Here is a 15,840-nt window from a genome sequence, read left to right as displayed (position 1 = left end):
CCCCCTGTCTCCTTTGTCAGCCTACAAACTTGGGATTTCAACTTTGCTCCCCCCCCCTATTGAACCCTCTTCCTTATTCCTTTCTTCAGTTATTTCCATATTATTGCACAGTTCACAATTCCTAGCAATATGACCGAAGTTCCCACATCTGAAGCAAGCTCTAGGGAAACTTCAAACTTTGCTCCCCCCCCCCTATTGAACCCTCTTCCTTATTCCTTTCTTCAGTTATTTCCATATTATTGCACAGTTCACAATTCCTAGCAATATGACCGAAGTTCCCACATCTGAAGCAAGCTCTAGGGAAACTTCAAACTTTAACTTCAGTTCCATTTTCCCCAGTTCCCCTAAGTGCATTTCAAGTGATTTTGGAGTTTCAACCATTGTGTTCCAAGATACACCGACTTTGTTAGAGTGGTCGGGTGTTGTCTTCATCACTAGGCACAAACAATACAAGCCCTAGTGCACTTGCAAATTCCTTCAAAGTCGGTCTCAACTAGGGTGGGAGGCCTATTATATCAACCTAGACTGGGCACGATTCCTTGAGGCTCCGATTCACATCAAATGTGGGATCAAAAGGCATAGCATGTATCAACTTTGACCCCATAAATAACGGAGCTTTTGCAAACAAATTGACTACCATCAAACCTTTAACAAACAGCACATTGAAAAACCCTTTCTCGAGATAGTAGACTTGAGAGACAACCCTCTCATAAAATACTTTGTCTTGGAGCCATCTACCCATCTCTACCTTACTAGGCAGTTTCCCGGAATAGAACAATATTGCGATGCTCATGGAAAACAAACCAACTTGCCTTTTGACAAACTTTGACGAGATGTTAATACATACCTTTCCGCTACACAAGTTCTCTTGGCATTGCTAAGCATTCAGACGGGAGGAAATCCAGTCTTACTGTCACCTTTTCGTGACCCCATCATCTCCTTTATCTTCCCTTTCTCTCTTCATCTCGTCTTCTAAGTCCCATTCGCCCCATCCCTTTCTTCCAGTTGATCCTAGTCGCCAACCATCCTGCCGCATGCATGCAGCAAACATGTGCTCACAGCATTTGATCATGGTACTGATGCATCCACCGCCACATGAGAGCATTAATCGCCACTACCTCTCGTCGCTTCAAGCTTGCTTTAAATTGAAGCTTGAATATTTAAACAAGCCCACACCATAAAACAAAATTTATGGACAGTTTGATGCCTGCATGCTGAAATGGTCTTATATGCTCTTTCCTTCTCCTCATTCCAAACTGTAGGAGTGCTGAAAATGTTCAAGAAGTGCTCTCTGGCAATGGTCATATTCTCCTCATCAATAGAGACCGCAGGAAAGTCCCTAAATCCTTAGCTGCAACTCTCGAAGTTGATGTATCAAAGGGGGAACTTGTAGATGCCATAGATTGCTTGCAGGATGGGAAAAGTCTTGGGATAGATGGTTTACCAACAGATTTCTTCAAACAGTTTAAAGAACCGATAATCACTCCTCTCCTACTAGTGTGGAAAGAAGGTCTAGACCATGGTGCTCTACAGATTTTGCTGAATGAAGGTTTAATCAAACTGATTCACAAAAGGGGTCCCAAAGATGTTTTATCTAACTGGAGACCTATCTCCATGCTCTAACTGGAGACCTATCTCCATGCTACCTACAACATATAAATTTTTTGCTAAAGTGATGGCAAGGAGACTTAGTGATTCATAAGATTGAGGTGGGGGAAGCGCTGAATATTAATGAAACACGTGAAGAATACGAGGAGAAGATCCGGACCATCAGAGCGGATCGGTTTAGATAGGAACAAGAGTGGACGGAAGTTGGAAATAAGCTTGCAGAAGAAGGTGCTAAACTAGCTCAATTCATCTTGGATCTGGCGGATGTTAAAAATTCCATACATAACTATCTTTGAGTTAAGCTTCTCTCAAAAAGCTTGGTTGTATTGGAGTCTTTTGTTTTCTGAATAATACAAATCTTCTCGTTCCAATTTTTTAAAGAAAAACAAAACAAAATTTATGCCATTTGGCAAGGTACAAAAATAGACTTCCAAATGACACACTTAAAACCATTATCCCGTTTTAATCTATTTTTTTCAAAAAGAAAAGTTTTTTTTAAAAAAAAAAACCGTTCACCAAGGCCGTCCACCCTCCACATTGCAAGACCAACAAAGTGGAAAAGAAAATCCATACAGGGATGGCTGCTGTTGGCCCGGTGCCAACCATTCACCTTCACGCTACCAGAGAGATTTATGGCTCCTGCAACTTCTCTCGCCGTCATTGTGGACACGCTTCCCGCAGGACCAAGCTTCGCACCTTCCAGGTGCACTTCATGGCTTTTTGTCATCCTTTTTTTTTTGGTCTGTTGAATCGCCTGTATTCTATATTGACAAGTACACCCAAGAAAACCCCTTTAAAATGAATTTATAGCGTAATGCAAGACGGTCTCTTTGAAAAATCTGCAATATTTAAGGCGTTTTTGTTGTATGTTAGCTCAAGAATCTGCAAATTCTCAACAAAAACCTTAAAAAAGAATTAGATGAGATTTTTTTTTTTTGGGTTAATACCGAAAGAAACCTTTTCTCAAAATTCATTCCTTGCAATTGCTGTCTAGGTTTCTGATTAATCAGTTAAACTGTTAGACTGGCTGGAATGGGGTTCCACAGCAAGATACCTGTGTGCGTGTCTCTTTTGTGGTAGCCTTCATCATGACTGACGAGTCTTCCCTTCACCTAGAGAAAAGGGGTAGAAACTCAGTGTTGATCCATGAAGATTTGTTTGCTAAGGTGGACTTATCTTTATGCATGACACCCATCTACACTTGGTTGTTGATGGCACCTAGTCTATGCTATGCCATGATGGAGTTGATCATATTAAGCTTTGTGAGTAGACATTCATGGAGTTTGGATCGCACTTTAGGAAAAAAATAACCTTTTTTTTGGGGGAAGTTGTTTTAGTATGTATATTTGGTACAATCCTGAATAGAGATACTCGATGGGAGCATTGCTCTGGAGTTCTCAATGACTGAGTGATAACTGAGTCTTGAGTTCTGACTGATCAATGAATGAATATGGCTAAAGCTTGGACTCCTATTTACAGTGTTTAATGTTGGTGAGTTGGTTACCAACTCTACCAACCCTAATAATAATGTCCAACTAAGTGTGTTCACATAATAACCAAATAACTTTGTCCACACTGGGCTGCTCATTGGGCACCTGCAATGTTGCAATGATCTGGCAGAATAGCCCTTACAAACACATAAATCCGGCCACGTACTTGACCTCTGAGTTGGCCAATGCGTAGAAGCATGTCCACGTCACGCTCGAGAGAGTGTGCACATGACATCCCCTTCTCCTTAACTAGGAGCACGGGTGCAATTGATGCTTACTGAACCACCCTAGTAGTAGGTACGGATCTTTTGGCGAACTTGGCCTTTCGTCCATACACCGGTCTGAACTCCAATAGCACGGCTATTGGACCGGCTGTTTCCAATGATGTCTCCCACTGCCTCCTCGGGAACTACGGGCACTGGAACTACCCCCTCTGCATGGTAGACACCAGTGTAGAATCACTCATCTCATCCTTCTCCTCAATGGATTTGGAGAGAAAAATCTGAAGTTCACTTACTAAGACGTTCTAAAACAGAAATGGATTCTAGGATGGGGGGTTCTCCATTTGTGTGGATCACCTCCAAGCCTGGTAGCGTCCGCTCCTTGGGCTCATCCTCGAGAATCTGCTCCGTACTTGGGGACTCTGTCACCGATACCACTTCCTCTCTTAAAAGCTTTCGCCGTTCGGGCATCCCTGGACAATCTTGTTTGTTGAGCTTTATCTATGGATGGACTTTCCACTATATGTGCTACCTTTCTTACTTGGATCTCTTGTCGGCATGCTGCCAACTTGCCCTCCAACTGCTGGATAATCTCCTAATTCCCCTCATATCTTATATCATGCCATTGAGATCGAGGTTGGTGGACCATGCTTTCTCCCAAGTAACCAAAGAGCTATCTGACACCTGCCGAAACTCCTGTTTTGTTGCTGCTGCAAATTTACTTGAAGAAAACCAACACCCTTGTGGTCAAAGACTAGGCGAAGGTTCAACTTTGCAACGGAGGAAGAGGGGGTGTAGCCAATTGCACGGACAAGGAAGCCACATATATCCGGATGTATAAAACGTTGCCCTATCTGCCCCCTCTATCCATGAACCGGCTGGCTTGTAGTGCTCCCTTGGAGGCACCCTTCTGCTGCGTTTTGCTATTATATATGGCCGCCTATTGCGTGTTGTGTCCTGCAGCCTGAATATGCTGTGTTTTTGCTGAATCTGACTATCCTGCGGCCTGCATAGGTTCTTTTTTTTCCTGAATTTGGCCACCCTTATGCTCTTCTTGGATCTGACCTTTGAGTGCCCACCTTTGGACACCCCGGATGCGCCTTTCTCGTCTGGCTGCATTTGAAGCACCAACAAGCTGCCTTGCTTGCTTGCTCTGTCCCCCCTTTACTTGGTGTGTTTGGCCCTCTTTCTTGCACTTTGGTTGAGCGCCCCGTGTATACAGGAGCTAACTGGTACAAAATTTGCAAAACACAGCCCCTATGAAAAAAAAACGCAAACTCGATGAAAAAAAAGGCAAACTTGTCACGTGCACACCCAGTTGGTGTACAGGTGACATGGCATTCTTAGCATTCATGAGCATTGATCAGAGCATTCTTACCATGAAGCAAGCATTAAGCATGGCATTCAAGCATTAGGCAACATTTTGGGCAGCCAACAGGAATATTCAGCAGCCGACTTGAGTGTTCAGCAGCTGACAGGGTACTATAGCCAGCCTACTGGCATTAATTCCAGTCGTGGACACATTCCCTCAGCCGACTGCAGTAGGCACAGCCCAACCAGCATCCAGTTCGCATATAAAAGGCAAAGCGCATCATTCAGTCCAAGATATCTCCATCGTTTTGGTAGTCTTTAGCCCAAGGCCCTAGTAAGGTGTGGAATTCAGCATTCAACAGTAAAGTAGTCAGCATTCAGGTCATCTCCTGCCTCCTATAGGGAGGAAAACTAGCATCCAAAGGGTGGACCTCAGCATTGAAGAAAGGAACAATCAATCATCATCATCATTCAGCAGCTCTCTCTCTTCCTGAGAAGGGTACTCATTTAGGACAGGCATAGATCTATTCATAGATCTCATTGTAACCATCGCATTCAATATAGCTGCATTGCATTTGCATTGAAACCATTCTCTTTCTCTTAAGTGTTTCTAAGTGAAGTTTAGTTAAGCCTAAGGTTGTTTTACTACGATCAATCCCTCGCGTGTCACAAAACTTGAGTGAAAATGCAGATGTGATGGTTTTTTTCATGATGGATCTCCACGCCCTTATGAGAGAAAGAAATTGCAGCCTTTCTGCTGTCAAAAATGCTTTGATACCAATGTAACATGGGTGCTTGGGAAAGCGTGTTTATGAATTGATTAGCGCCTAATCAGACTTAAACCCATGTACAAACTGCTTCTTCTTCATGCTCAATACATAGTAGAGAGAGATGACCTAATCTATCATGTATTACTAACATGAAATATATACAATCTTGAATAGAGACACTCAATGGTAGCATTGCTCACGAGTTCTCAATGACTCAATGATAATTGAGTCCTGATTGATCAATGAATGAATATGGCTAAAGGCTAGATTCCTATTTATAGTGTCTAATGTTGGTGAGTTGGCTACCAACTCTGCTTGTTGGATTATATCATCTCTAGGGGTCTACATCACCTTTTTTCATGCTTGTATTGGCCATTTATGAGGCCCTGCATTGGCATATCTTAGCAGAGATTATTCAGCATTTTTCTATAATTTTTGTAGCATTTTTTGCTATTACCATGCTGTTGGCTGCTACAGCTGGCCGACCAGCATCTTGGGGGAATATATAAGGGCTGACTCCCTTTCCCCCAGTTCATCTCATTTTTTTAGCATTCAGTTGAGGTCATTAGCAACTGTTACTGCTTCTTACCATTGTACAGCACCTACGGGCTTCCCTCGTGCTCATATTTCAGCAATAAACATCAGTTTCCAGCATTTACAGGTCTTGTACCTGGGCCTACATTTGTGTTTTATATTTGCTTCACTTTCTTTCATGGTATTAGAGCAAAACGCTGACCTGTGAGCATAAGAAAGCTGCGTTTTCTGTTTTGGGATTGTTGATGGTGCTCTTGTACTCCTCAATTTGTAGCTTGATACACGGGAGAACTCTCCAATCTTCTCAAACAAGTTATCTGACTTAGTGATGGTAAGCTTTTCCAGATCTGACTCCAATTTGGCAATCTTCACTATCAAAACTCTCCCATACCTCCTCTAGATCTCTGTCCACATCTGATGAGCATTACTCCGAGAGGAGACAAATTGTGCCTGTATGGATGGAGTCATGCAATGTATGATGATAAGACGAGCACGAGCATCCAATATGCTTCTCAAAGCAAGTGAGGTGTGGAGATAGCCATCCACACACCGGCTCCTTCCAACAACAACCGAGTGTAGAAAGACCAAGTATGATAGTTGGTGGTTGTAAGCTTCATGGAGTCACTGATTTGTGGAGGATTGTAGGATGGTATGTGGGTAGGGGTGGGAGCAAGACCTGGATGAGAGAAACTCAGAGAGGAAAGATTGGGAATAGGAACCACCTGTGGAGCGGCGGGAGCAGGGGATCCAGGCTGTGATGGTGCTGGAGAATCAACAGGAGAAGGAGCATTTGTGCTGTTCGCCGACACTTCCCCGGGTTCTATTTTCTCGGATTCTCAGAGTGCTATTGCCCTAGCACAGAATCCTATGATACGGGGATGATCCAAGCATATCGAAGTGCATTATCATTTTGTATGCGACTAGATTGAGCTGGGCCTTCTTCGATTGGCCTACTGTTCTACCAAGGACAATGTGGCTGATCTCTTCACCAAACGACTTCTGAGAGCTACTATGGAGGTGTTACTTAAGCGTGCTGGTATTGGACCGCCCTTCTGGCGCTGAAGAGGAGGTGTTGGATTATATCATCTCCAGAGGGTCTACATCACCTTTTTACATGCTTGTATTGGCCATTTATGAGGCCCTGCATAGTAGAGATTATTCAGCATTTTTCTATCATTTTTTGGTATATTTAGGCATTTTTTGTAGCATTTTATGCTACTGCCATGTTGTCGGCTTGCTACAGTTGGCCAACCAGCATCTTGGGGAAATATATAAGGGCTGACTCCCTTTCCCCCAGTTCATCTCATTTTTTCAGCATTTAGCATTCAGTTGAGGTCATTAGTAGTTGTTACTGCTTCTTACCATTGTACAGCACCTACGGGCTTCCCTCGTGCTTAGATTTCAGCAATAAACATCAGTTTCCAGCATTTACAGGTCTTGTACCTAGGCCTACATCTGTGTTTTATATTTGCTTCACTTTCTTTCACTGCCAACCCTAATAATAATGTCCAACTAAGTGTGTTCAAACAATAACCCAATAACTCTGTTCACATTGGGCTGGTCATTGGGTGCCTTGACAATATTACAATGATCTGGCAGAATAGCCCTTACCATTGTACAACACCTACGGGCTTCCCTCGTGCTTAGATTTCAGCAATAAACATCAGTTTCCAGCATTTACAGGTCTTGTACCTAGGCCTACATCTGTGTTTTATATTTGCTTCACTTTCTTTCAGTGCCAACCCTAATAATAATGTCCAACTAAGTGTGTTCACACAATAACCCAATAACTCTGTCCACATTGGGCTGGTCATTGGGTGCCTTGACAATATTACAATGATCTGGCACAATAGCCCTTACAAACACGTAAATCTGGCCATGTACTCGACCTTTGAGTTAGTGCTAATCCTCAAGATTAGTGGCCTAATCCGATAGGGTTAGGGGAGCCCTGGGATTAGGAGAAAGCAAGCTAATACGGGTGGTTGAGGTTATTATTAATAAATCCATGTGTACTGGCTATTTTTAATAGAATGGTTATTTATAGCAGCAGTGGGCACTATATAATTGAAAATGGGTTATTGTTGTCATAACCTTACTATCGGTTAGAGTTCGACCAAGACTTTGGCCACGCATGTGGCAGAGAGCATAGATCGGCATACTGAAGGCCTCTATGGGTCTATGGGGGCAGACTAGCATGGATCTGTGGGAGTCAGACCTTAGGGGGTTTTACTAATCACTTGTGTTTTGTGTTTAGGAGATCTGTGGGGTTGTAACACATAGACCCTGTACCGTCATGCTGGGCGTCTCTTTGTTATGATGATTAAAACACACGATAGATAGCCCATTTCCATGCTTTGTGTGCCTCATGAACGTGAATCATTCCAACCTTGCTTTGCTCCACTCGCAAAGGGGTGAGGTCATTCCCTATGTTCGTGTCTTTCAATGCAATCCGTTTGTTCATAAAAGCCCGACAAGCAAGAGCATCCTTGAATTCAAGCAAAAGATGTCTCCCCGTGGGTATGTCTTTTCTTGCTCGCCATACATGAATGCATGGCATGCCATCCACACTCATTTGTCGACATAGTTGTTTGCCATCTACTTTGGGGGAAGCTTGCGGGAACCCCAATCACTCGTACATAAAATGCACGAGAGATTGTTGGCGTTTTTCCTTTTCCAATGTCGCTTGCATGATGGCATTTTGTTCTACATTTGGGTGTTGTTTATGTGCCACTTCCACCCATTGGGAGGTGGCTGTTATGTCCTTTGCACTTTCGACCCATTGAGTGGTTGCTTCAATATCTATTTTGATGCTTGCATTTTTTGTTGTGGCTTGTTCTAGGTCTTTTTGAAGCTTAATACTTTCATCTTGAGTTCCTTTACCTCCAAGGTTAGGGCTGCGTTATGCTGAAGTCTCTGAGAGAAAGAAAGAAAGAAAGTTATATTAACGTCTACAAAAGGCCAAAATGACCTATGAAACCAAATGGATTACATCATGTCCATGGAATACATTATCATGGATACTAAAATGAAAGAAAATGACAAAGCTAAAATGCTAAAGCTGAGATGCTAGGACTGATCCATGTACAAAGAGCATAAGGCTCGCATATCATCCCAAGATATCCTGCATGGGGCGTTGCAACATGGCAGTCAGAGTGGTAAAGCTGAGCTGTGTAAGGAAGTCCTGTGATGGTATAAGATGATGGAGATGATCCTCCTATGGTAGCGCGGGTGTGGGCAAGGGCCGTTGCCCTGGAGCTCGGGTTTGGAAGAAATCAGTGAGAGCTTTGTGTGCTGGTCCTTGGGTAGGTGCTGTTGGTTTGGGCCACGACAGTGACTCCCTATGTTAGCGAAGCTTCAGAAGGAAGAGCCCTACGCACCTCCTATTGGGGAAGTCCATGATCCTGGAGGGTGGTCCAAACCATAGGCAATGGAACCTCCCCCTGATCTCATAGATTACCGGACATCAGCATATGTAGTGCTTCTCTGTCTCGGCCTTTGTATGGCAAAAGCTGACACATCCTATCCTCTGATGTAGCGGTCCTCGGCCCATATCTGAGCGGTCCTCGGCCCATATGTGGCTGTCTCCACGCTCAACCGGTGGGATGAGGTGCGGATCTGGCCAATCACACATCTCATTCGAAATGACAGAGGTGTGTCCATGTAGCGTGGGTGTGTGATAAAGCTATTCTCAAGAGAGAGAGAGAGAGAGAGAGAGAGAGAGAGAGAGAGAGAGTTTTAATGTCTACAAAAGACCCAATGGGTCTATGAGAGCAACATGTGTTACAAAAGTTCCATGTGTATACTGTGAACATTGAAACAAAATGTGCTGAAAATGAAATGAAAAAAAGACTTGCGTACTACATAGGGCCCAGGCATCCCATACATGTGGTATTGAAATTCCTGGAGCAAGCTGGCCAGAGATACCTGGATCTCCTCATCCGATGATAGTGCCATCCTCCTCCATAAGCGAGCGTAGAGCTGCGATGGCGCCCCCTGCCCATGGAGCATAGTTGTCACGGTACGAAAATACGATATCGTATGGGAATTTTTGGTACGATATGAAATGGCCATGTCCAAATCTTCTCCCTCGTACATAACCTGAGGATCTGACTGTCTAGCCTACCTATACCAAGGATCTCCAAGTGATGTAGCAAGATTCTCTCATCCTACCAATCAAGTGTACACTACCAGTCTACCTTGCCAGATTTTTTAGGTCTCTCAGCAACCCCATATGGAATACTGAGTGGACACGAAAGTTGCGAACTATTGCGGGCATTTGGGATCTTCGTTAAGCAGGATTTCTATATTTTTTTTTTAGCATTTGGAATTCTTTTCTCAAGGTGTGTGTGTGTGTGTGTGGGGGGGGGGGGGGGGGGGGGGGGGGGGGGGGGGGGGGGGGGCGAACCTCGTACTGTACGAAACCGTATGGTATGAATACCGGTACGAGAAACAACTATGGTCTAGCCTACCTATACCAGGGATCTCCAAGTGATGTAGCAAGATTCTCTCATCCTACCAAACAAGTGTACACTAAAGTATTGCGGGCATTTGGGATCTTCGTTAAGTAGGGTTTCTGTATTTTTTAAAAGCATTTGGATTTTTTTTTTCAAAGTTTGGGGGGGGGGAAACCGTTTCGTACCGTACAATATCGTACCGTACCGTACCGTACAAACCATACGGTACCGTACCGTACAGTACGAATGGGTTCATATAGGTATGAGAAACAACTATGCCATGGAGTGGCCTCTCCATGGCGGCAATGCATGTCCTGGATCTGCAGCTGATAGGTGGTAGGTCTAGATCCCTGGATGCAGGGGCGGGGTTACAATGTATCCATGAAGTGACTGGATCATGAAAAAAAAACATAAAGAAAAACAACTGGAACTGAAGGAAAAACATCCATGTGAATATCAATGATACAGTTATACAGTAAGGTGGGATCAATGTGGGTCTTCGACATCAATGTCTGCATGGAGGCTGTCTGCACCCACTTTTTATGGAAGGGCACTCTTGTGCTGGAGACTTTGAGAGGAGTTTGACTGATATTTTATAATTAACATTATGTGGGTTCAGGTGGTAGCAGGTGTTTCTTCAGTTGAAAGGCCTTATTCTTCCGTTTTGATTGTTCCCACTGGAGTTGGTGCCAGCATTGGTGGCTTTGCTGGTGATGCTCTCCCAGTTGCTCGAGCTATGGCTTCTTTATGTGATAATTTAGTCACACATCCAAATGTGAGGTTAATATTTGACATTTGCTTCTTGTACTTTCTATCAAATTTATCCTTATTTCTTTGTGTAACATGTTGTGTAGGTGCTTAATGCAGCAATGCTGTATTGGCCCATGCCTAATACTTTGTATGTAGAGGGCTTTGCCCTTGACCGTTTTGCAGAAGGAGAGTGGGGACTTGCTCCAGTCCATCAAAACAAGGTAATCTCTCTCTCTCTCTCTCTCTCTCTCTCTCTCTCTCTCTCTCTCTCCACCCAACAGCTGCAGGCCCAGGATATCCTTCGATGACATGGCGAGCTCCTATCACAGAGGGGAGATGCTGTGGCTGGTTTGCGCTTTGATATGGAGGAGGTTGGTATCATTGTACATCCTTGTCATCATGTAGCATGACATGTTAGTTTTGTACAGTTTTTCTTTTCCATGGTTAAATATTTATCATGGGTACATTGTATTACCTTTTTGGTCTCAAAGACCCTCTGGGTCTTTTGAAGACGTCAATTTACATCTGTGTACAGAGATGGGAGGGTGATCATCACCGAGCGACGTGCCCAATGACGGTGCGAGACCTATGAGACCAAGCTAGAGATTGCGGTTTGGAACTGCAATGGCGCCTTGAGGACAGATGCAGGTCTGTTCGAGGAGACATGTAGAGAGAGACTTGGTCTTATACACAGAGACTCATTAGTGCCAGGGGAGTCGGCTTCCAGAGGTGAGAGGATACAGATGGGAGTCTGCTCACCGCCCACACCCACACATAGTAGGGGGTACCCGGGGGTCGGGAGGGGTGGCTTTACTATAGAGGGAGGAGCTTCAACATGTGATACAGGTGGTCGGACGGGATGAGGCCGCACGGTTTTTGTGGGTGAGGATCCAGACAGAGAGGGCCCGAGACATCTACCTTGTAGTGTGCTACTTTGCACCCTCCAATTCTAAATATGCCACCCATGGAGAGTCCCTGTACCTGCCCCTTTATGGTGACATTATGACGTTTTCCAGTCTAGGGGACATCCTCCTGGTTGGAGACTTCAATGCCCGCACCGCAGGTGCACAGGTACCCTTCTTTGAGACAGATGATCCCATGTACCAGGAGATTGACACGGTGGGTACGGATCTGGAGCGGACATCATAGGATATAGCAGCCCGCACAAACTATGGAGAGTATCTCTTAGCCTTCAGTGGGGCTCATAGGCTAGCCATTTATAATGGCCTGGCTAGATGGCCTAGATCCAACTCCTTCACCTCCTACCCCTTCGGACATGGAGCTAGTACAGTGGACTATCTAATGGGATCCCTCTATTTGATCCCACTCATTCCGGAGTTTACCATCTCTCCTCGCCCCATGGTGTTGCAGCCGACCATGCATACTTGGCCTTCTCCCTCACACGCCGATACACCATGCAACCACTTGCTTTGCCCCATCACCGTCTGAGATACCACTTCACCAGAGAGACCTCTTCCATCTATTCTGATCACGTCTGCCGCATCCTCTCTGATCTCGACCCCCACATCCCACTCGATGAGCTTACTACACACCTCTCAACCACCCTCCATACGTCCGGTGCAGCCGCCTTCCCACACTTTAGAGCCACCCCTACATCACCAGGAGGGACTGTCCCACAGAATAGCTGGTACGACGAGGAATGTCGTGATACCCGAGCCCGTCTACATCGGGCGATGGCACTAGGATCCACCACTCACCAACAGGCGCGGATGATCTTTCGACGTCTCACACGGAGAAAGAAGAGAGCCTTATACCAGCTATTTCTTGGAAGGGACTGTAAGGAGGCCTAGAGGATCTTCTAGGTCATCGCCTTCCAACTCTGATTACTTCACCCAGCACCTGGCACACCTATGCCACCTCTCTCTACCATGTCCCCGAGCAGCCACCTCTCCCCCATCCACCCGAACCTCGTCCCCCCCACTCTTCCTTCTGTCACCTTAGCATGGTGAGAGATGCTATTGACAGGATGCAGACTGGGAGAGCACAGGATCATGATGGACTCCTCACCGAGCATTTCTCCCATGCTAGGGACACGCTAGCCCCTTTACTGGTTCACATGCTTAACAACGCTTTATGTGAGGGCTTCCCCGTCAGCTGGTCATCGAATACTATTGTACCTATCTTGAAAGTAGGTGACCCCATGGACCCCAACAACTATAGGACTATCATGATTGGTCACACCTTGGCCAAGATTTATGGTTCGATTTTAGAGCATGAGCTTAGTAGATGGTCCGAGGAGCAGAGACTCAGAGCAGCGGGGCAGGCAGGCTTTAGGAGAGGGCACTCCACACTAGATCATATCTTTACACTATGGGGGATCATTAAAGAGGGGAGAGCTCACGGGCAATGGATATACTGCTGCTTTACGGGCCTTTTGCGAGGACTGGGACCTTACTGTGAACCTTGGAAAGACCAAGGTCATGATCTTTAACACCTCTTCACAGTGGATAAGTAGATCTGCAGTACAGTTTACATACAGTGGAGAGCCTGTGGAGTATGTTACCTCCTTGGGATCACTTTTGTTGGACCTCAGTTCTCGATGCGGAAGGTGGCCGATGCTAGATTGATGAGGGGATATGTAGCCCTTGGCTCGCTAGAGAGGCAATGCTCACAGATATAGTTTCAGGAGCCGAGGACGAAGGTTTGGCTATTTGATACTCTAGTTACACTTGCACTACTGTATGGTGCCCCCATCTTGGGTCCTAGCTTATACCACAGGAGGAGACAGAGGAGAGAGCCGACCGAGACAGATACAGAGGAGGTATATGATGGGTGGAAGCCGATGGAGAGGCCCCTAGTGGCGATGATCTCACGCATGATTAGGAGTAAACCATTAGTGCCACATGAGATTTTGCGGGCAGAGATGGGGGCTGCATCGATAGTGACAGAGGCTCTATTCCAGATAGTGACATATTGGCATAGGCTATGGGAGCTTCCACTTGATAGATACCCTCGGGAGTCCTTGAGACAGTTGACACTTGAGGGAGATACAGAGTGCTGGTATGCACAGGTAGGCACTTGGTTTGGCATGCACGGTATGCAGATGGAGGCACTCCCCCCCTTCCAGTATAGCATAGAGGCCCCGTCATTTGCTCTCAGCCGCACAGAGCGGAACAGGGTTATCAGGAAGGACATTGTCAGACTGGATACTCAGAGGACATGGAGTTCACCTAGTCGTCCACTGGGGACGAAGATGGCCTTCTAACAGAGATCACCTCCTATGCTTGACAGAGGATGGGTTCATCATCCGTCCACGCTACATGGACACATACCTATCCCTTGGGGTGAGATGCGCGATCGGCCAGAGATCCGCACCTCGTCCCACCAGCTGAGAGTGGAGATTGCTAGATATGGGCCTAGGGCGGCCGCACCAGAGGACAGGATATGCCAGCTCTGTCACACAGAGCCCGAGACAGAGGACCATTACATATGCCGATGCCCTCTGTATACTATTAGATTCTGGGGAGGTTCCACTGCCTCTTCCGAGCTGGGTTCGGACCACTTTCTAGGATCATGGACTTCCCAGATCAGAAATGCATGGGACTTTTTCTTCCAGAGCTCCGTAGAAACATGGAGTCCTTAGTGAGATCCAGATCAGCTGTACTTGCTGGAGGACCAGCACTGAGAGCTCTCACCAACTTCTTCCATACCAGCACTCTGAGGGCCGATCCACCCATCATACCCAGACCACAGGCTAGTGTAGGTGCTCGGCCGAGAGGTGTGACACTCGACAGAGCCACTGAGTTATGTAGAGCTCGATGCCCCAGACCCCATGGCCCTTGCCCACGGCCATGCCACCACAGGAAGATCCGGGCCATCATTTCCCATCATTGCAGGACCTTCTCGCGCCAGCTCAGTTTTACCACCTTGAGCACCATGTCACAGTGGCCCATGAGGGATGTATCAGGGTGATATGAGAGCTTTCTGTTCATGTACCTAGATCAGATTTTAAAGTTCTAGATTTTTATTATCTTTCTTTATTACTATTTTGTACCCAGGATGATGTACCTCATGGATATGATGTAACCTTTTGGTCTCATAGGTCATTTTGGCCTTTTGAAGACGTTAATACAACTCTCTCTCTCTCTCTCTCTCTGTCCCGCTTTTCTGTTCGCCTCGCTACCTTGCTTGCGCTATACTGGCCCGTCTCCTTGTCCGCCCGCCCGCTAGTCCCTCCGTCTCTCTTTTCCCACCCACCCTTTGCCTCACTTGCTAGTCCCTTCGTCTCGCTCACTGCTTGCCTTTCGCTTCGCTATTCTGTTCGCCTTCCTGCCGTTTGCTTCTCACCCGCTATTTTGTTCGCCTCGCTGCCCTGCTCGCACTATGCTGGCCTGTCTCCTTGTCCGCCCGCCCGCTAGTCCCTCCGCCTCGCTTTTCCCACCCACCCTTCCTCAGGCCCCCAAGGCAGCAACATAACTCTCTCTCTCTCTCTCTCTCTCTCTCTCTCTCCTCCTTGCCTGTGGGAAGCGCTGTAGAGTAATCTCGAGGAATGGCTCTGAGTCTCCAAGAGAAGCTCGAGGCCCTCAAGACGGCAATGAAGGCACTAATCAAGGAGCACAAAAAGACATCCGATTCCAACCTTAGTGAGGTGGAGAACAAACTACACCGGCACATCATGGCCCTCGAGGCACTTCAATACGTTACCTTGCTTGTAGGTACAGCCGACTAGCTATTAGGGAAC

The 15,840-nt window shown here is 46.1% G+C and overlaps 1 protein-coding gene across 8 annotated transcripts in view; it reads left to right on the top strand.

Moving 5' to 3' along the window:
• Nucleotides 1-2,143: 2,143 nt before the first annotated feature.
• LOC147636601 (uncharacterized) overlaps nucleotides 2,144-15,840 on the top strand; it is a 40,707-nt gene continuing 27,010 nt past the window's right edge. For 5 of the 8 annotated variants that reach the window (XM_086800031.1, XM_086800035.1, XM_086800032.1 and 2 more), the window contains exons 1-3: nucleotides 2,144-2,311; nucleotides 11,008-11,163; nucleotides 11,243-11,359. In XM_086800031.1, coding sequence (XP_086656157.1) covers nucleotides 2,186-2,311; nucleotides 11,008-11,163; nucleotides 11,243-11,359 — 399 coding nt within the window. In that variant the 5' untranslated portion in view covers nucleotides 2,144-2,185. Of the gene's footprint in view, nucleotides 2,312-11,007; nucleotides 11,169-11,242; nucleotides 11,360-15,840 lie in introns of those variants that run through there. The other 3 variants (XM_086800036.1, XM_086800039.1, XM_086800038.1) reach the window with 3 other exon arrangements.

Source organism: Cibotium barometz, chromosome 7, assembly GCF_041138505.1.
Source record: "Cibotium barometz isolate CiBa-2024 chromosome 7, ASM4113850v1, whole genome shotgun sequence".
NCBI classification, from domain to species: domain Eukaryota; kingdom Viridiplantae; phylum Streptophyta; class Polypodiopsida; order Cyatheales; family Cibotiaceae; genus Cibotium; species Cibotium barometz.
Note: the sequence above shows the minus strand (reverse complement) of the source record. Positions and strands in the feature narration are given on the sequence as shown.